At 29.5% G+C, this 21,257-nt stretch overlaps 1 protein-coding gene across 2 annotated transcripts; it reads right to left on the bottom strand.

Moving 5' to 3' along the window:
- Positions 1-2,430: 2,430 nt before the first annotated feature.
- On the bottom strand, positions 2,431-6,062 carry LOC130932507 (LRR receptor-like serine/threonine-protein kinase GSO1). Of its 2 annotated transcripts, none has more exons than XM_057861837.1 (4): positions 5,384-6,062; positions 4,224-4,484; positions 3,325-4,134; positions 2,431-3,081 (listed from the first exon to the last, which is right to left on the bottom strand). In XM_057861837.1, exons 1-4 carry the CDS (start codon positions 5,811-5,813, stop codon positions 2,636-2,638), a joined length of 1,947 nt encoding a protein of 648 aa, XP_057717820.1. In that variant the 5' UTR covers positions 5,814-6,062; the 3' UTR covers positions 2,431-2,635. The 2 variants fall into 2 exon arrangements, with proteins under 2 accessions (XP_057717820.1, XP_057717821.1); XM_057861838.1 differs by having other exon boundaries at positions 2,433-3,081; positions 5,380-5,667.
- Between the last annotated feature and the right edge of the window lie 15,195 nt (positions 6,063-21,257).

Raw genomic sequence — 21,257 nt, 5'->3', positions numbered from 1 at the left:
TATTCTCTCTCTTTATATATTTTACTATAATATTAATAAATATACTAATCATATCTATTATATTGTGATAATAATTATGATGAATATTACTATTATATATAAAATTATATTTTTATATTTATTACCTCTTTCTTATTTATTTATTTATTTCACAACAATTGCTAGGAATTAAGATGTATTTTTATACGGCAGCCACTTGGAGCTCCATAAATTATGAGTAGACAAATAAATATCAGATACAAATATTTGTTTTTGTGTGTGATTCATAACTAACTAATTGATAAGATCAATGACAAGGTCAAAGTCTCTTTTATTTTAAGCATTTTCATTTATTTCAATTTTTACAAACTTTTTTTTCTAAAAAAAATTATTTTTAATATTAGAACATGATTTATTGTGTAACAAAAGTCATAAACTCTAAATTGTGATCCGTTTATTCATTCAGACATGAATAAATCAGAATAATATTATTCTTAATGACTTATAACATATTCAGATTATACAAAAGAAATAAATTACTACTATTTGAATGTGAAATAACAAATTTGATTCTACACATGCAATATTTTAGAAAATAAGATAACAAAAGTAATAAAAGATAAATTTAAATAAGATTATAATTACCAAAATAATTGCATGATTTTTTTTATAAATAGATAAAATTAAAAACACAATTTTACTCTAATATTAGTTCACTCAACATAAATTACATAGCCAAGTTTCACAATAAATTGGCATTATAAAAAATTACATGAGTACAAAAACTATAATTGAAATGATTTTTTAGTTAGCAATTACTATCCAAAATAACAATATAATAAATCCTCATAAGTAAGAATAACCTAATCCTAAACTCAACTGTACATCATAAAAATATTGAGAATCTAAACTCAATACATCAATTCTCAATTGTATAACATAAATACAAATTACAACTAATAAGAGACTCATTCAAAAGCATTTTTTGGATGTCTTCTTTCTCTTTTTATATATTTTTTTCTGCAAATATACAATAATAAAAAAAATTCAAAACAAACATCCGAAACTTATGAAATAAAAACATATAAAATATACAAAAAAAATTCAAACAATTAAATTATGGCCCAAGAATAAGCTATTGCAGGCAAGCTTCCATCATTGAATTTTTGAAGAAATATAGAGCAACACAAACAATAACAACAAACATTAATAATGAACCAACACCTTCTTCTTTAAAATTGATTATAGCAAGTCATCAAATTCAAAACAGTTTTGGGTTATATTAATTTCTGCCATTATCAATAGAAAATTCTAGCTCCATGAGTGATACATTATTACGAGTACATCCTTCTTTCACCCATTCTACTAGTTCCTCCACTCATGGAATTAAATAAAAAGAAACATCCATTTAGCTATTGAAACAAACATCTATTTTCAAAAAATTCTGAAAAAAAAAAAGAGGAGAAACGACGACCTTGTTTCATTTGAATGCAACCGTGATCGACGAAGATGCAATCGCGAAAGGAGGAGGGCTGCAGCAGTGATCTGCGAATCGCGAGTGAAAGGGCGATGCAGTGGTGGCGGTGCTGGGAATCGCGATGGGAAGAAAAGTTCTTGTTCTTCTTCTTTTTATCATTATTATTATTAACAAAAACACATGTCACATTTAAAATATTTCGATGCAAAATTGAGTTCATTCTTATTTCACTTTCTTAACAAGAACTTGTATCATGGTTAAGAAATTTCAGTTCAAAATTAAAAAATTTTTATAACTTAAAACTCTCATCATTTTTTTATTTATCATTATCATTATCATCGTCTTGTTCTCTTGTTCATCTTCTCCTTCTTGTTTTATCCTCTCATAATTGTTCTTGTTTTATTTTCTTAATAAAAAAAATCAAACAAAAAAAGAGAAATATATAATGTTACAAAATCACTAATAAAAAGAGGAGAAAAAAAAGAAAAATACAACAATAGTTGTAATAATAAAAGAATGAAGATGAAAAAGAAATACGTGAAAAAGAATAAAGAACGCAAAAAAAGGTATTCATATTAAAGAGCACGAAATACGTGTTAATAGCCTAGGATACACTCACTAATAAACTGATTTTTTTTAATTTAGACCAATTTAATTGAATTTAGTTATAAAAAGACTTAAATGTGTAATGGAATTCATTAATATATATGCCAAAATTAATTTTTGTCCAAGTTTTAACTACGGATTAAATTGATTAAAAATGCGATGATTTAATACGTTAAAAAGCATGTACACAATAGATCTATGAATCTATCATGCAACCATACACAATAAAATGTAATTTATCCTTTAGTTTCAAATGGTACCAAAGCAACTGCCATATGTGTGTGTCTGATATACTATCTTTTGAGGCTTTGATATCATTTTCATTTTTCAAAATTATTTTGTTAATGTCTAAATTTTTTGAATGATTTTTTTAAGTTAATTTTTTTTAACATGATAAACTTTGACAATACAAAAAAGTTTCTAAACTATAATACATAGCTATATGAACGTACTCCTCGTTCTCAGCTGTAGCCTATAAAATAAAAACATATCTCTTTGTGCATAGTCCAACTCAACTATAATAATACACGGCCATTTCTACATACTTCACTTCTCAAGACACAACTGCAAGTATTAGTCACAGAGTTCTTGAATCACATCTTCCATATATGGTCGGAGATGAGGAGATTCGTGGGTGCAAAGCAGAGCAACTCCCCAGAGTTTAGCGGCCTCTGATTCCGAGAACTTCCCTTCAAGTTTGTCATCAACTTGTACCGCCTGGCGACTTAACTGAGTGATGTCACGTTTACCACTAAGAAGCTGGAAAACAATCACTCCAAATGCATACACATCACTCTTCTCGGTTAGACGACCCGTTTTCGTGTATTCCGGAGACAGATATCCCATGGCTGCACTAGCTTTGAGGGTGGAAAAGACGACGTCGTCTGCCAGCAGCTTGTGCAATCCCGAATATGCAAGAACCGCATTGTACCGGGCATCTAGAAGCACTGTATCGGCTGATAAATTCTGGTGAAGTAGACCGCCTTTGCTTCCCTTCTTTCCATGCAGATAAGCAATACCTGATGAACACGAGAAAAAGAAAATAAGAAAGAGAAAGTTTAGAGCCCTTTAGTTTTATTAAAATTTGGCTAATACTTAAAAGAAAAGTGAGTAATTATATACTATTAGGTGTAATTTTACACCGTTAAAAATACTAATGATTACTAATTAATGGCTACAAATCATAAAATCTGCTGTTTTCCTAACACCCCTACGAATAGGGAGGGAATCTGTCTGCCATTTGATGAAACAAAATAACTGACCTTTAGCAATGCCATGGATGATGGATACTCTTGTGGACCATTCAAGAACTTTAGCATCGTCAAGGCACCGTAACAAACTCCCATTCGGGATAAAATCATAGACCAGAAAACACTCCCCACGGCTCTTGGAACAGCAAAAGCCTCTCAACCGAACCAGATTTTCATGCCTCAGTGAAGTCAATATCTTCAACCCTTTCAAGAACTCTGTTTCATCAGGCTTGCAGCTTGTTTTCGCAATGCACTTTACTACCACAACAGATCCATCTCTCAATATTCCCCTGTATATAGTAGAAAACTCACCCTTCCCCAACAAATTTAGCTCTGAGAAACACTGAGTTGCGCGTTCCACGTCTTCAACGTTGAACATTAAGCTCTCTAGGAATTCCTGGGAATAACCACTTTGACCTTTGGCTAATGGATCCCATCCATTGGAGTACTCCAAACTTATCAGAGGAGATGAAATTTTCCTGCGTGCTTCCTTCATCTTGCTAGTAGTGTTAGCAGTGCTTCCAATTTTCAATTTCTGATGCCGATACCATAGCACTATAAACAGGCCAAAGATGGTTGAAGCAAAAGTAACTGCAATTACCGCGAAAACCAAACCGATATTCGATGGTTTTGATGGCTTTATATCTTTTGGTTGAACCGTCGTTGGAAGAACTTCTGAAGAAAGATTACCAGGCTCATATGGTTCCGGTCTGACCGGGTCTGAACTGATTACTGCTCTACAAGGAGATAAATCAGCGAATCCGGTTCCACATAAACCAGGATTGTTCATGTACTGGAATCCACCTTTAAGTCTTTCTAGTGCTGCATTTGCACACAAAGCTGATCAAAATTCAAATCTCTAAATATTAAAAAAATAATGTATATTCATACAATTAAATTTTGAATTAAACCTTTAGGGATATTCCCCGAGAGAGTATTGTTTCGAACATCTAGAATCTGCAGTTTGGGTGCATAACCCAAACTCACTGGGATTGGACCGAAAAATTGGTTGAAGCTCAGATCTAATCGTGTTAGTGAAACCAATTCACCCAAACTCGCTGGAATTGCGCCGTATAATTGATTATATTGCATCGAAAGAACGCTAAGCTTCTTCAACTTCTCTAGTTCAGAAGGTACACCGCCACTGAACTCGTTATAGCTAATCTGCAAAACTGTATACACATCGTAACATGTTAGAAACAATGCTGAGTTGAGAAAAAGAAAAAACAAAATGTAAGACCTTCAAGTACATGAGATAAGAGAAATTTGCAACGAACCTTCTAATTCTATGGCAAGGGTGCAATATGACAAGAACACAGTAGAAGTAGCGAATGAAAATGATCATGACTCTAAGCTCAGAATACAAAATTTTGAAGCATATAGATAGATGGGCATACTTTCTAAGAGTTTTCTTATCCTAAAATGCATTCTTCCCCATCATGAAAACATTTACAGTTTAAATGGCTAAATATTAATATTTAAATAAGTAAAAATTTAAATATATGTGTTTTTTTAAATATAAAAAAATTTTATTTAAAAATAAAAAAAATAATTAGAAAATTAAATTATGGGACTCAATTATTTTTCAATCCAAATAATTATTAATTCATGTACATGGAAAATAGGACCACATCATCGTCACTTACATCAGTATTCCATAAATTGAAGGCAATAATTTCAACAAAATAAATAATAAATAATAAAATAAAAATGATAACAACAAATAAATGGAGAAGATATAGAGAGAGAAATGAAGATTTACAGCTACTCAAAATTCTCATTTCATCAAACTAAATAACATGGGACCAAAATAAGTAGTCCTTCCCAATTCACACATAGAGATAAGATGAACATGCAGAGAATAAAAGTTGGCAAGTTCAAGAACTCTTGTCTTATTGTCAAAATTGGACCACCAAAATTTTTCATTCTCAGAACTTAAATCCAAAACTCCTGTTAAGTCACTAAAGTATTCAGCAGTTTGACGAATCTGAGATGTGATGACTGATAAGCATGCAATGAACAAGAACAAAAAATAATAATAATAAATTTTAAAAAGAAGTTAGCAACCTGCCTTGAAGATTAGAGAGGTTGGCAATCTGACGAGGAATATCACCAGAGAGAGAATTGACATTGAGATACAAGTCAGTGAGGTGAGTCAAGGAGGAAATCTCCTTGGGTAAAATTCCAGTGAGAGAGTTGAAGTGAAGATAGAGACCAGTCAAGCTCTTAAGACTAGAAATGGCGGCAGGTATGCTTCCAGAGAGACCCTTTCCTTGCAGTGAGATGTTCACTACAAGACCTTGTTGGTTGCAAGCCACGCCCTCAAAATGGGTAGGGAAACTGCTACATGGGTCGGAGTGTGGGGTCCACGAAGTCAACACACGGTTTTGTGGGTCAAGAGATTCTTTGATGGTCATGAGAGCTTCAAGCTCTGTGGTCTTGGCGGGGAGAGATGGAGAAGCACATATCAGAAGGAGGAACACTTGGAGAAGCAGAGACATGGTTTGTGAAGAGTGAGAAGAGAAAAGAAGGGGGTAATACGTGTATGATGATGATGATGATGATGAGGCTGCTTTCCAATACTACTAGACTTTAACGTGACCAACATAACAGATGACGAGGATGAATACCAACAAAATGGTCGGTTGTGTTGTCTTTCTACTATCTGCAACTTTATAATATATTCATAAACCCCATAAGCTACCATAAATTGAGGTAAAAATATTTTTGGATCTCTTCGTATTTTTGGGTTAGAACGAGGAGATGAGTAATTTTAGACATTTCGACTTGAGGTGTGTTTTGAAGATTCTGACTTGAGCTGTGTTTACATTAGGTCGAGAGGATTTTTTTATAAATACACTTCCATGTTTAAGTTAATAATATTTGTTAAAGATAATAATGAGACTTCTTTTTTCTCGATTTTATACTCTTTTTGAGTATTGTTAAGACATTTTATTGCTTTGGATGGATATTTCGTTTTCAACAATTTTATATTGGAAATAAAGATATTTAAAATATTTTTTTAAAATATTTTTTAATAATTAAAATTTAACACATATAATCGATTAGACGGTGCTATTTTTATTATAATTAGGTCAAACAAATTAATTTGACAAAAAAATAATGAATCAAATCTTAAACTGATCTAAATTAATATTATTTTTCATAAAAAATGACTACAATATCTTTATTATAGTAAATAACTAAAATACTCCTATTATATATATTAATTTTAATAATCCTATATTCTAACCATTTACTTCTGTGTATTATCATAGGGTTAGAATTTAGAATTTTCGATATATATATAATAGGAATATTTTAGTCATTTTTTATAATAAGTGTATTGTAGTCATCTTTTATAAAAAATAATATTAATTTAGACTGTTCAAAATTTGATTCACTATTTTTTTGTCAAATTAATTTATCTGGGCTAATTTTAACAAAAATAACACACAATTTAATCGATTATATGTGTTAAATTTTAATTATTAAAAAATATCTTTAAAAAAAGATGTTTCAGATGTCTTTATTTGAGTAGCACCCTTTTATATTTCGTTAAATAACGTTGTCTGTTATTATTATGTTTGTGTAATGTTCGAAATTGGATAGTCGATTTTTTTATTATCTATTCTTGTCTAGAATTAAATATTATTATTAAGAATTTGAGTAGAAAATTAATCTTTTTTTATCGAAAAATAATTATTCAAAGCATAAATATTTGCAGGTAAATAATTCAATAATATTAGATTGGATTAGATAGCATCTAATATTATGTTAGAACTGAAATCGTGTAAACTTTAAAAATTAGCTCAAAAAGTGAGATATGCTTCGTATTTATAAATTATGAGAGAGGTAAAATTTGTAATAAGCCAATTTAATTTAGTAATTTTTTATTTTAATAAATTTCATTTCAAAAACAAAAAACATATTTGACCACCAATAAAATCGGACCACCACCACATGTCATGTTCTCATTAGTCGGTGATAATGATTCAGCCAAAAGTATTTTGTCTCTATTTTATCTAATAATTCTACATTCATTAAGAAAAAGATAATAGGTTTCTACTATTGAATTACTCATAACATACATATATGTTTGTTATGCATGTGTGCATGTTTAACATAATTTTGAATAGCGTAATCAATTATTTTGAGCATGAGATATTTGGCAATGCAGAGTACGGGATGAGGATTGAAAAAGATGTTGCAAAGTTGCAATAGTAATGACAGAGTTTGATGAAAAGAATAGCGTATGATTAGAATGAGGCGGGGCCGGGGCCTCTATAATATAAAGCGAACATTATTATTGATACAGGAACTAAAATTGTTCAATTGTTATGATCCTCTAAAGTGTTCACGGGATGCATCTCCTTGCTCCCTAACTTTATCACTTTCCTATGGCTATAATGGAATACCCATGCCTCATTTTACACGAGAATAATTGTATTTATTTATTATTTTAACATTGATATTTATCTTTGTAAATTATTCGTAGAAAGTATTTGTGATGCAGGGGAAAGAAGTCAAAAATAATAAATCAGTATAGCTATATAGGAATAAAGAATGACCCTGTCTCCAATAATTATCGCGAAGAGATATAGCTTGGCGTGTCCCTACAGGGATTATCCTGCTTAAGAAAACACTACATGAAATCTAGCTCAAACCTTACATATTGTTTGGATATTGAAGAATGGGAACAAGGAATTAAGTACTTGATTCAAGAAGCAGGAATTAAGAACTTGATTCAAGAAGACTAGGCTCTATGACGAGGAGAGGGGGGAGATAGTGGAGATATAATTTTCGAAGAAATATTGTATGTATAATTATTTCTCTCTGTATATTTTTTTTTACATTTTTTATTTAATATTAAAATTGGTTAATAAAAAGTGAGAAAAAAAAAAAGAAATTAAGAGACTAACACTTTTAGACTAATATTTTTTAATCAACTATATTATGTATTTACTAAAACTCAGCTACTAAATTATTTATTTATATAAAATATATATTAAAATATAAAATATAAATTAAAAATGAGTTAAACAATATATGAATTAATACATAAATATATGATAATTAATTTGATAATTAATTTTTTATGTATTTATAATATTTTAATTTTAAAAAATAACTAATATTGACTCAAAGAAAACAAATATAATGTAAAAGGATGGGTTACTTAACATTTTTAAGATATTTTTTTTATACCATAAAAATATAAAAATATTTAAACATCGTTCTCTAAATTTTATACTTACTCCAAAATTTGTCCCAAGAATTTCCTATCCCTCATCTCCATAGAGGCTTTTTCCTATCCCCGCTTCACAGATTTTTTGCATTACCATCTCAATTAATAGTTATTTTCAAACATCAATTTGTTTAAGATAATTTACGTTCATAAACCCAAAATTATTTAAATCTCTCAAATTCAAAAATATTATTTAATTATTTTCGTGTACATTTTTATATAAATTGAATTTAATGAATTTGAATTAGGATAATAAGTAGTAAATTAAATCTATAGGATTCGAACTTAAAAAATTCGAAGTATGTCATTCCCTACTAAATCAAATATATAGTTTTTGATTTATATGGTTCATGTTAAATCGAAGTAATAAGGTTCAATTTATACTCATTTAGTAAATCGAATCCATTAAAATCAATTTACAGTGATTTATACTATGTATCATACTATATGTATAAATCGAACGCAGTTAATTCGATTTATAGAGTCCTAATGTATATAATACGAGCTCAACGTGAATTTTTTACCATAGTGAGATTCACAATGGCTAGTTATGAGAATTTTTTAGTTCTGGTGCAATATAGAGGGACGACTAAGAAGAAAACGCGATCAGAAATTAAATTTACTGATAAGGACCTGCAGAGTATTTTTCTCAAACTTTCGACGAGTTTCACTGAGTTTCAGAATACTATAATCAAGAGACTAGGTCTGCATGCCGTGAAACGGGTGGAGAAATTATTCTCTAGAATCCCAATTTTCGTGTTACGCAATGATATGAAGTACGATTCATTCGTCATAAGCAGTAACAAAGATTTGCGAATTCTGTTCCATTGTCGTCGCCAATTTCCCGAGGTGAGGACCCCAGAGCTGTTGGCGAAACTTATGGATATGGTATCTAGTTCTGGAGGTTTGAACCGGAATCCTCAATGTTCAGCACATCCAGCCTACTCTAGTTTCATGCCTGTTGGTGCCTCGTTAGTTGTGCCGATGATTGTACCTGAGGCAGTTTTAGTTGCATCTCTATCCTTTGCAGCTAATCTGAACCGCGGTGGTGATGTAGGAGTTGGTGAGATTGGACCTTTGGGGGAGGTTGTGATTGCGACATCTGGTACTCCTATTATGGTTCCGATCGGAGAGAGTAGAGTGCCAAATGGGGTTGAAGATACACTGCATGATGATGATGATGATGATGATGCGGAGCCTACCACGATAGCAGATGATGATAGTGATGATGACATACCACGGACATTTCCAGTTGTGGGTGGCGGAGCATCTAGTTCAAGAACTCATCAGTATCCCCCGTACTTCTCAACTTTGGAATTGGATACCATGGCACAGTAAGAGAATCCGAGAGTACGTGTTGGTTTCGGGGCCAAAGATACACAGAATACAGGAGTTGTATCTGAATTTCAAGTTGGTCAACAGTTTCAGGATAAAGAGGAGATCGTGTTAAGCGTAAAGACTTATAACATCCACCATGGAGTTGAGTACAAGGTGTTAGAATCTAATCATCGCAAGTACTATGGCAAGTGCAAGGAGTTCATCAATGGGTGCACATGATTCATTCGGGTTAGCCTCCGCCAGCGCAGAGGTATTTGGGAGGTAAAATGGTACAATGGTTCTCATACTTGCCTAGCCACATTGATATCCAATAATCACAGGATGCTTGATTATTCTGTCATATCAGCCTACCCATGATTAGAGCTAATACTGCCGTCTCAATCAAGGTACTGCAGAATGTCACAGAGGCACACTTTAGGTTTAGACCAATTTACAGAAGGATTTGGATGGCTAAACGGAAGGCCGTGACGTAGATTTATGGAGATTAGGAAGAGCCATACCAATGACTTGTCACGATGGGTACTAAGTGTGCAGATCACGATATCAGGTAGTGTCGCGGTGTTGAGGACGAGTCATGTGCGGGTTGGTGGGCAAGTGGATGAGTCTTCAGCTTATTTCCATCGGCTTTTCTGGATATTCCCATCGTGTATCGAGGCCTTCTGTCATTGCAAACCGTTGGTCAGTCTTGCAACCTAAACCAAGTCTCGTTCAGTCTTACAAGATGGTATAAACCAATCATCTGCAAGTATGGAACGATCCTGTCATCCAAAAGCATACCGTGTTACCTTCTCATGCTGGTGAGTGGTGATACATCGATGGGGCTGGACAAAGATAGAAATTTTTTTATCACAACCATAACAAAATAGTGTTCGATTCGTAAAATATAAAAGGCTAAACATTGCATACTCTAATTTTTAAATTATCGTTTACAATAACGCCCAACACGTTCACACAAAATAAAAAATGCTAAAACTAAATGGACTTAAATACGTCACAACTTTAACAAAAAATTTGTCTTTAATGTATCAAAAATATCGCAATATTTCAATTAGCATCATGTCTGCAACACTTTGGTTATATTGAACCCTATTCCTAAACTAAATATCGCTGAATATAAAACTAATAACTTAAAATTCCTAACTAATCTTTTTAGGTATCATTTCAAGTTTTCAAAATTTAACCAACCAATAGGTTATTACTTCTACCCAGCGATATATCATAAAAAATAATTTTCTAATTTCCTAACTAACGACTTTAAATAACTATTACAACAAGCATGTTAACATTACTAACACGATTAAATTATGTTCAAAACAAAAATCGAATTCACTAATCTCTTCGTGGATGGCACCAGCAATGTGCGTAACTCCATCTAATCGATACAGATGATTTGGATCGTCCTCCATGTGTACTGATGAGTTTGGAAAACTCTAATTTAAATTAATGATGATCAAACATTATTAACATAATTAATTACAAAATTATTAATTTGATCTTTAATTTGCATTTACTAATTAATAATTTTGTTATGCAGATTCTGCTATTAGGCCGAAAAATTAGCTAGTCCAACATAAAGCCAAACATTCAGCTCTGCCCAAAACTTGCAATATAATGTGTGGCTGAATCATTGTTTTATTTATTGGGCCAAATTTGTTTAAACAAGCCCAAGAATTATTTGTTACAAGACCAAAAGAGTTGGTCCGAAAGCAAAGAAAAGGAAATGGGAGCATAATGCTTCCTTTATTCATTTAACTCAATAAAATCCATTTCCTTTAATAATAATGCTGCATGCTCCAACGGATTCCACACCTTTTGTTTGATGGAATTCAAATTTTTATTAAGAAGAGTTAATGCAGACATTGAAAACATGAGAGAGAATATGCAATTGATTTGATGGCCTCAATAATGTTATACACCACTAAGAAAGAAAGGGGAGTATGAATTAATTCAGTTTGATTTAATTTGTTCAAATTCATTATATGCCTTTCTTTCTAATCTCTTTTCTCTCTCATCTCTCTTCTTCATTCGATCACTTCATAGATAAAGCATGAAAATTATGGCAAGCTACCGTAGAGAAGAAAAAGCAAGCAACAAGACCATCGCAATGATGGCAAGAAAAAGAAAACAAAAAGTATGTTGTGGCTGAGATCTTCACCAAAATAAGGTAAGATTTGGTGAAGTAAGATCATGCTCTCCATACCAAAAATGGAAGAGGAGATCTCAGTCAGAGGAAGAAGATCTCAAAGGCATGGCTCGTCTCTGCTTTTGTGTTCACTCATCACAGAAGGTAGCTAGGGAGGCTACGTGAAGAAGGAAGCAAAAGTGGAGCAGGAGGAGCTGTCATGCATCAAGAAGCATCAAGGGCTAGGAGTCCTTCTTGAAGTGCAAGTCAAGAGGGATGGCTCGGATTGATGAAGTTTGGTGTAAAGAGAAAATTCAGAGGTAATTACATGTTGGATATAACATTCGGTTTTCTCTCCTCTCTCTCTGGCCGAACCGGTTTTTCTTGAAGAAGAAGTTTAGCTTGGTTCAAATAATTTCAAACGTGGAGGCTTCCCCCTCTATAAAATAAGGGAGAATAATGAGGGCTTGAAGCAAGGAGTGAGAGTGCAAGGCACAGTGTTCACATAGCTACCTAAGCTGACAGAAGTTCTTCTCCTTCAATGCTTTCTATTTTGTATTTTTCTGTTTAATTTTGTCTGTCTTGAGTCTCATGAAAAAAGGCAAACAGTGAGGTTTGTAAGAAAAAGTCATAGAGCAAAAAAAGGCAAAGAGTGCAAAATTAAAAGAAAAAGCCATAGATGTCCTTAGAGGTCCTTTGTACATCTGTGTTGTGTTTCATGATTTTGTGAGAATTTCCTTACAAGTTGGGTTAGCACTTAGCAGTTGAAAGCTTGGCAGTGACCAAGTCAAGTTCAGTTTTGGGATTATATTCTGGACTTGTCCTGGATAGGAAGGGTAGTTCCTAGGGAGAATTGGTGTATGTAAACAAAGATTATTATAGTGAAATTCCATCATTGTTGTGATGGAGACTGGATGTAGGCTGCATTGTATTTTGCAGCTAAACCAGGATATATCTTGGTGTGATTTTTTCTCTCTTCTACTCCATTTCTGATTCTGCTGCAGAAGAGACAAAACTGAAAAATATCTCCTGACTGGTCACGAGACAAAACGAAAAAATCTCGTAGCTAGGTACGAGACAAAAACAAGAAATATCTCCTCAAGTTTTCTGAATGACAGCAAGAGTTACTAAGCGAAAAAATGGGCTAAAATTTAACCCCCTTCTCTTAGCCACTGATAAATCATCATGTACAGATCTTGAAATTTCTGCAGCTTTTTTTCTAAGATTTGGGAGGGTGGGGGTGTGTGGTTGGAATGTTGGATTCTAATTCAAATGAACTAGATTCGAATTATATATATAGGCGTTTGAAAGTAAATTGAATCTATTGAATTCAATTTAGTTAAAGCTACGCATGCTAGTAAATCGAAGCTAATGAGTTCGAGTCACTATTGACTCTAAATCGAAACCATTTAAGTCGATTTACTATGGGCAATACTCAAATTCATTTCAGCTCATTGTAAATCAAAATCAATCAACTTGATTTACTATGGATGAGGCCAAATTGAATCTTTTTTATTTGATTTAGTAATAAGTATGATCAACATGTAATTCGAATCCTATAAATTCGATTTACTACTTATTATCCCAATTTAAATTCATTAAATTTGATTTATAGAAAAATGTAAATGGAGACAACTAGATAGTATTTTTTGGTTTGAGAAATTCAAATAATTTTAAGATGGCTTTAGTTTATTAACGTAAATTATCTATTTTTTTAGATATTTAAAAATGGCTATTCAAATAATAGTTAAAATATAAATACAGATTATGTTAAAGAATTTATTTAAATATATTAAGTTTTCTAATAACTTTTAATTAAATTTTTACATAAAATTATTTTTAGATGAATATTCATCTATTTTAAAATTGATATAGTAATATCTTAAATTTTTTTCTAATTTTTTTAGATATATATATATATATATATATAATATTGTTAAAAATAATAATTTAAAATAATTTTATTTAACTTAATATTTATAATTTTATGTATATAATATTTATAATTATATATTTATTATATTTAACATTATGTGTTTTTTATAATAATAATTAATAAATATAAGGGATAAGTATTATTTTGATCCCTAAGATTTAGGATAAAAATAAAAATTGTCTATAATCTTATTTTGGATTTAAAATTGTCCCTAATATTTTATTTGGTATTAAAATCATCTTTTTAAATATAATTCTTCTCTAACTGATAAAATACCCCTTTCCACCATTTAACTCTTCTTGTTCTTCTAGAAGAACAAATTCTTTTTCCATTAACAAAATTCAAAATTTTAAATCCTTAAATACAATTAACAAAATTCAATTACAAAAATTAAAAATATTCAAATTCATCTCGAATTACAAAAATAAAAAATCTATATATTTTGCTATCAAGAACAATCAAATACAAAAATAAGAATAAAAATTAGAGAAAAACAAAAAATCCAAAAACAAAAAAAAAACAACAGCAATCCAGAAATCTAGAAATAAGAATAAGAACAAAATCAATAATAAAAAATTAAAAATTGTGATGAACAACATCAAAAATTTTAAATTTAGCAACAATAGAATCAAATTTTGTTTTTAAAAACAAAAAGAATAAAACTATATCTTATAAAAAACATCGAGGTCGCCGCTATTGCTCTTAGAAGTCACCGTCGGGGTGGAAGCCGCCATTGGCCATTGTTGTTCTTGGAGGTTGCCATGTCGTCGGGTGGAGGTCACCGTCGAGTGAAGAAGAAGTGTGTGTGACAGTTGTGTGTGATGGAGAAGAAGAAGAGAAGAAGGAGGTGTGTGACGGTTGTGTGTGAGAAGGAGGAGGAGCTGTATGTGTTGTGACGGTGGAGTGAAAAAGATAGGATTTAGAGTTAGAGAGGTGAGAGAGTAGGGTTAGTGAAATAAGGGTAAAATGGTCAAAATGACAATTTTAATACCAAATGAAATGTTAGGGACGATTTTAATAGGGGTGTTCATAGTGCGGTTTGAATCGGTTTTGAGTCAAAAATTTATCTGACCTAAACACTAATTTTACTTGCAGTGCGGTTTGGAATGGATATTTTTTTTTTTTAAAAACTGATCCAATCCTATCCAATTTCAAGCGATTTGGATTGGATTGGATTTGCGATTTTGTAAATTAAAAAAATTAAATACATATAACAAGTTGGTGTAGTCTATAGTGTCCACAAATTTTGGTGGCTATGAACTTTACAAATAATCAGATGTTGAAATTTTCAACCATACAAAATAATCGGATTTGATTGGATTCTATTTTTTGCAAACCATTGGATCAAATCGGATTTTGGATCTATTTTTTATAATCGATCTAATCCAATTCAAACCATACAATATATTATAATATTATTATATTTACAACGATATTTATAACATGTTCAATTTGTTATACATTTTTATATTATTCACGTATTATTATTATTTAATAAATATTTTATATTCTAAATATTATTTATTTATTTATTTTAACTAACCTATAATTTTATTTCTTCTATTATGTTATCGTTAATTTTTTAAGATATTGTTGAAATTTGTTATGTCATTGTTGATTATTTAAAATTTGGTTAAAACTTGTTAGGTGTAGTCTATAGTGCCCACAAGTTTTGGTGGCTATGGTGACTATAGACTTTACAAATCATTAGATGCTAAAATTTTCAATCATACAAAATGAAAAATTGAAACACGTTTCAGTTATTACAGTTCTATTAATAAATAATGACATGTTTATGGTCTGTAAATAAAAGAAAAAAATTAGATTATTTATCATATTTCTTAAAAAAAATGGTCTATCGTTTTTTCTCGTCATTGGAAATGGAGTCGCTACCAATGTCCAAAATTAAAAAAATGATAGTATCTGAAAATACTTACATTACATTAATCTTTTTTTCTCACGTTAATAAATAATTATTCATATTTTTTATTTTTAATTAAAATAATTATTTTATTCTGCAATAAAAAATTTAAAGTCTAAAGTTACTGTTATTAATTAAATTTTAATATTATATTAGTCAAGTGAAATTTAAAATTATTAATTACAAAAAAGAAAAGTATAAGTAGATAATGAAAATATTAAACAATGTGAACAATAGATATATCGAATGTTCAATTTACTAGGTGTGCAAATAATTATTCTAATATTAAGATTTAAGTGAGTAATTTGAAGTATAATATATTTTATTTGAATTGAATGTATAAGTAGGTGTGCAGATAATTATTCTAATATATTATACTTCAAATTACTCACTTAAATCTTAATATTAGAATAATTATCGCACACCTAGTAAATTGAACATTTGATATATCTATTGTTCATATTATTTAATGTTTTCATTGTCTACTTATACTTTTCTTTTTTGTAATTAATAATTTTAAATTTCACTTGACTAATATAATATTAAAATTTAATTAATAACAGTAACTTTAGACTTTAAATTTTTTATTGCAGAATAAAATAATTATTTTAATTAAAAATAAAAGATATAAATAATTATTTATTAACGTGAGAAAAAAATTAATGCAATATAAGTATTTTACTATTTTTAGATACTACCATTTTTTAATTTTGGATATTAGTAGAAATTTTATTTCTAACAACGAGAAAAAATGATAGATCATTTTTTTTATCAAGAAATATGATACATGGTCTAATTTTTTTCTTTTATTTACAGTCCCATAAATATGTCATTATTTATTAATAGAACTGTAAATGAAACGTGCTTCAATTTTTCATTTTGTATGGTTGAAAATTTTAACATTTGATTATTTGTAAAGTCTATAGCCACCATAGCCACCAAAACTTGTGGGCACCATAGATTACACCTAACAGGTTTTAACATTAAATTTTAAACAATCAACAATGACATAACAAATCTCATTAATATTTTAAAAAATCAACGATAACATAATAATAGAAATAAAATTATAGGTTAGTTAAAATAAATAAATAAATAATATTTTGAACATAAAATATTTATTAAATAATAATAATACATGAATAAAATAAAAATGTATAACAAATTGAATATGTTATAAATATCGTTGTAAATATAATAATATTATAGTATATTGTACGGTTTGGATTGGATTAGATCAGTTATAAAAAATAGATTCAAAATCTGATCCGATCCAGTGGTTTGCAAAAAATAGAATCCAATCAAATCTAAATTAATACGGTTTTATCAGTTTTCGGTTTAAATTAAATTGGATGAGCAACTTAATTTGAATCTGTTTGAATTTAAACACCCATAAATTTTAAATTCAAAATATGATTAAGAATAATTTTGATTTTGACCCTAAATTTTAGAGGACTAATACAGTACTTATCCTAAATATAAAATAAAATAGCTTTAAATTGATTTAGATCGATTATTGTCCCCAATATATTTTGTACTTCTTTATTGGGAAGATATGCAGTGAAGGCCAGTTTATTAACTATTCTTCCCTGTTTAACTTATTGCTAGTACTTTTTCACTTTTTTCCATAACTAGTTTGAAGCAATTAGGCAATCGAACAAATTGGAAAGTGAGATGTGTAATTGGAAATTTGGACATCACGTTGTGACGGGGCCCCTAATCAGTGACGACATATGATCACGGAACTCCACATGATAAGAGTAAAAGTGTAAAACATCTCTGCGAATATCCAACTAACAGGGGGCTTGAAAAGAGTTCAATTATTATGGAAATTAAATTCAATTTATTTTTAAATTAATTTTAACTTAAATAAATCTAATTTAAAATTTTGTTTTATTATAATTTTATTTAAAATGTCTAAAATATTATTATAATTTAATTATTATTTTTTAATTTTTTCACTCATTTTCTCCCAATCTTCTCACCTTTTAACATTATTCTCTTTTCTCTTGCTATTTTTATTCTTTTTTTCTAATTCACTTGATATAATATATATATTTTTTTGAAAAATTGACTATATAAATTTAAAAAAATATCTACATGTATAGATTTTATGTATTTAATTTAGATTAATAACACTAAATGTTTACCAGTCTACTATGTTTAAATATTTTAAATAAAGTGATGTCAATTATAATACTAGTAAAAAGTGACATAATTTTATTCTATTTTAATAACATTAATTAATTGCTATAATTTACTATTAATAACTAGTTCGCTTTTTTTTTTTTACTTGTTATGTCATTAAACTACTTAATAAGTAAGTTTTTGATATGAAATATTTATTTTTTGTTATTGGTTTGTCGTTAAAATCAACTATAGAGAACCATTTAATTTTTTTTAATTAATAACAATATTTTTTAAGTTTAATGATTTCAGAATAATCCAGTTTTTGTTTTTTAAAAAGAGATAAATAAATTTCAGTTGAAAAAATTTTTAGTTAAAAATATAAATTTTTTTACTTATTTTATATAATTTAATAAAAATATATTTATTATTTAAATATAATATTATATTAATAAAGAATTAAGTTGTTAACTATAAAACTTTAATTCATTTAATAAATATTTCAAACATTAGAATTTAATTTAATTCTGTAATTTTACTAATTTATTTCAAACACTAAAATTCAATTCAATTTTATACCATTAAAAATATTTAAATAGACGATAAAAGGATTAATTGATAATATATATAAAAAATATGAAGTGAAAGAGGTAAACGTGAGATCATTTTTAAATTGATTTCTAAAATTATACTTATGTTAGCTCTTAAAATTTTAATTTATTTCATTAACTTAGTATCGTAATTCATATTAATTACTAATTTTCTATTAAAAAATTATTAATAACATGTTGAGATAAATTGATGTTTATTATAATGAATTTTTTAATGATAATCTGAGGTAATAATTTAAGTTTTTTTATCTTAATTTTCTCTTTAAAAAATATTTAAAATTTTCAAATGAAATTAGGATCAAAATTATGTTTTAAATACTTCGTACAGAATAAATTGAAATTAAAAAAAGTTTCAATTACTACTTTAAATATTCTTAAGGGACAGCCGTCCATCTATTTCAATATAAAAGTGAATTAATATATATGAGAATTTTTTCCAAACTCTCCTCCCTATTATTATGCGTTTCTGCTTAGTAAAATGCTAAAGGTATAGCTCATTATGAATGATTTTGAGTTAACTTTTTTTGGTTAGATGAAATATATAATTTGGATCACTAAAAATATCGACATTTAATTTAATATATATATATATATATATATATAGAGGAACGGATCCAGAAATGTTATCATAGGAGGCCAATAACATATATAATATTAAAAATGATGTAAAATATTATATAATATAAGATGTATGACAAAAACATTTCGATAGATAATATATTTTAAAGTAAAAAAATATGTGTACTTTTTACTAACGAAGTGGTCGATTTTTCATATCATAAAATTTATTGATAATAGAATTTGTGCAAATTTTTTAACAATTTTTTTAATATAATTAAAAGACAATTAGCAAAAATTCATTTTTTATTTTGTTTATGAGTTATTTTTCACAATATTCATAATTAAAAAAAATCTCTTAGGTGTAATAATTGAAACAGAAAAAATTAATATCAAATAAATAAAAAAAGATAGTCACAAAAAGAAAAAAAAATTTACTTTATAAAATTTAAAAATTTTTATTTAATTAAAAATGTTAATAATAATATTTTTTTCAAATTTTTTTAATATTATTACTTACTTTTTAGATATTAAAAATTATTAATATTTAAATTAAACTGAACTTTTATTTATATTAAACTAAATATTAAATAATTTTTTTTAAAATTAAATTATATATAATAATTTATTATTATTAATTTTTTTTAAAAAATTAGAGAGCGAAACCTCCACTCGCCTCCCCTTATATCCCTCGCTGTATATATAAATATAAATATATAATACTTACTGGACTAGCCCACGAAGTAATTAAAAATTTATAAACGATCCCAAATCACATGCGTCATTAATTCTCGAGGTTGCAGTAAAATTCATAAAAATTATAGAGAGGAATTTAGTTAATATGTATTCTAAGAATACATAATATTTATTTTATAATTTTAACATGTATTCTTAATACACATAATAGATAAATTTTACAAAGAAAATAAAAATCATCAAATGGATAAAATATGATACCGTGATGATATGCATTCAATAGCTATTAAAACCTGATACGTTATCTACATCTTCGGTCGCCCGGAATACTCGGTACGCGAATATTTGAGGCTCGTGTCACATCAACCAAGCTCAGAATGTGAGCAGATAAGCTCGACCTCATCCATTCGAAAAATAAGACACATGCTCAACAAAATCTAGTCACTAAAACAGAATATCATAACCAACCTACAAACTAGGACTGATTCACAGGAAACGGTAAAACAATCCCTATAAAGCCAAATTAATATTCTCGGCTGAAGATCAGGTTCCATTACCAGATTTCATATTCACTTATTCACTCTCACTTAATTATTCTCTCTATCGAGATTATCACTAACTTGAGCGTCGGAGTATCTTTTGCAGGTATTCCAGCCGCGGTGTTTGATCTCGGCCGACGTGAAGCTCTTCCTTTCAGTTGACGACTTACTCGGAAGCGCTTAAGCTCGGCCTCCCCAGTGTTTGGACGAATCACTTGGCGCCCACCGTAGGGCCGAATACATCTAACCCCATTTTTTTCTTTGTTTAGTCTTCTACTCTATTTTGCAGGATTTCCGATCCTCGAACATGGTTGACAGGGAAAATCCACAACTCTCACAAGATGACCTCCTGGCTTGAATCGCCGAGCTTCAGGTGGAAGTACGAAGGATAGTCGAGCTATCAACCCAGAACAATGGAGAAAGCTCCAAAGGCTCGGCCCAAGTTGCCACAGACCCTTTAAACATCATCCCGCCGAAGAAGAAGCTCACCCTCGACAACCCCTTCTCCGAGGAGATCACAAACTACCAAATGCCAAAGAACTTTACACTGCCCATTGCATTAGAACCATATAAGGGGTTCGGAAACCCACGAGCCCACGTGAAGAAGTTCCAATCGATGATGTTCTTCAATGGTCCTAACAATGAGCCCGTCCTCTGCCGAGCATTCCCCACATACCTTGATGGTGCTGCATTGCTCTGGTTTTCTAAACTTTCTCAGGTTCAATTTCCTCCTTTGAAGACCTAGCCAGGTCATTCATTGATTATTTTGCTGCATCGAGGATATACGTACATGGATTAGATTACCTCGGCACCATCAAACAAGGTCAGCACGAGAGCTTGAAGGACTAC

Source organism: Arachis stenosperma, chromosome 6, assembly GCF_014773155.1.
Source record: "Arachis stenosperma cultivar V10309 chromosome 6, arast.V10309.gnm1.PFL2, whole genome shotgun sequence".
Lineage (NCBI taxonomy): Eukaryota > Viridiplantae > Streptophyta > Magnoliopsida > Fabales > Fabaceae > Arachis > Arachis stenosperma.
This window is presented reverse-complemented; position numbering and strand designations above follow the sequence as displayed.

Excerpts from the sequence above, each read along its gene's own strand:
- LOC130932507 (XM_057861837.1), bottom strand. The coding sequence starts at position 5,813 with ATGTCTCTGCTTCTCCAAGTGTTCCTCCTTCTGATATGTGCTTCTCCA. Across the intron at positions 4,485-5,383 it reads CAACCTCTCTAATCTTCAAG|TTTTGCAGATTAGCTATAAC; the intron begins GCAGGTTGCTAA and ends ATGTGTATACAG. Across the intron at positions 4,135-4,223 it reads CTCGGGGAATATCCCTAAAG|CACTAGAAAGACTTAAAGGT; the intron begins GTTTAATTCAAA and ends GTGCAAATGCAG.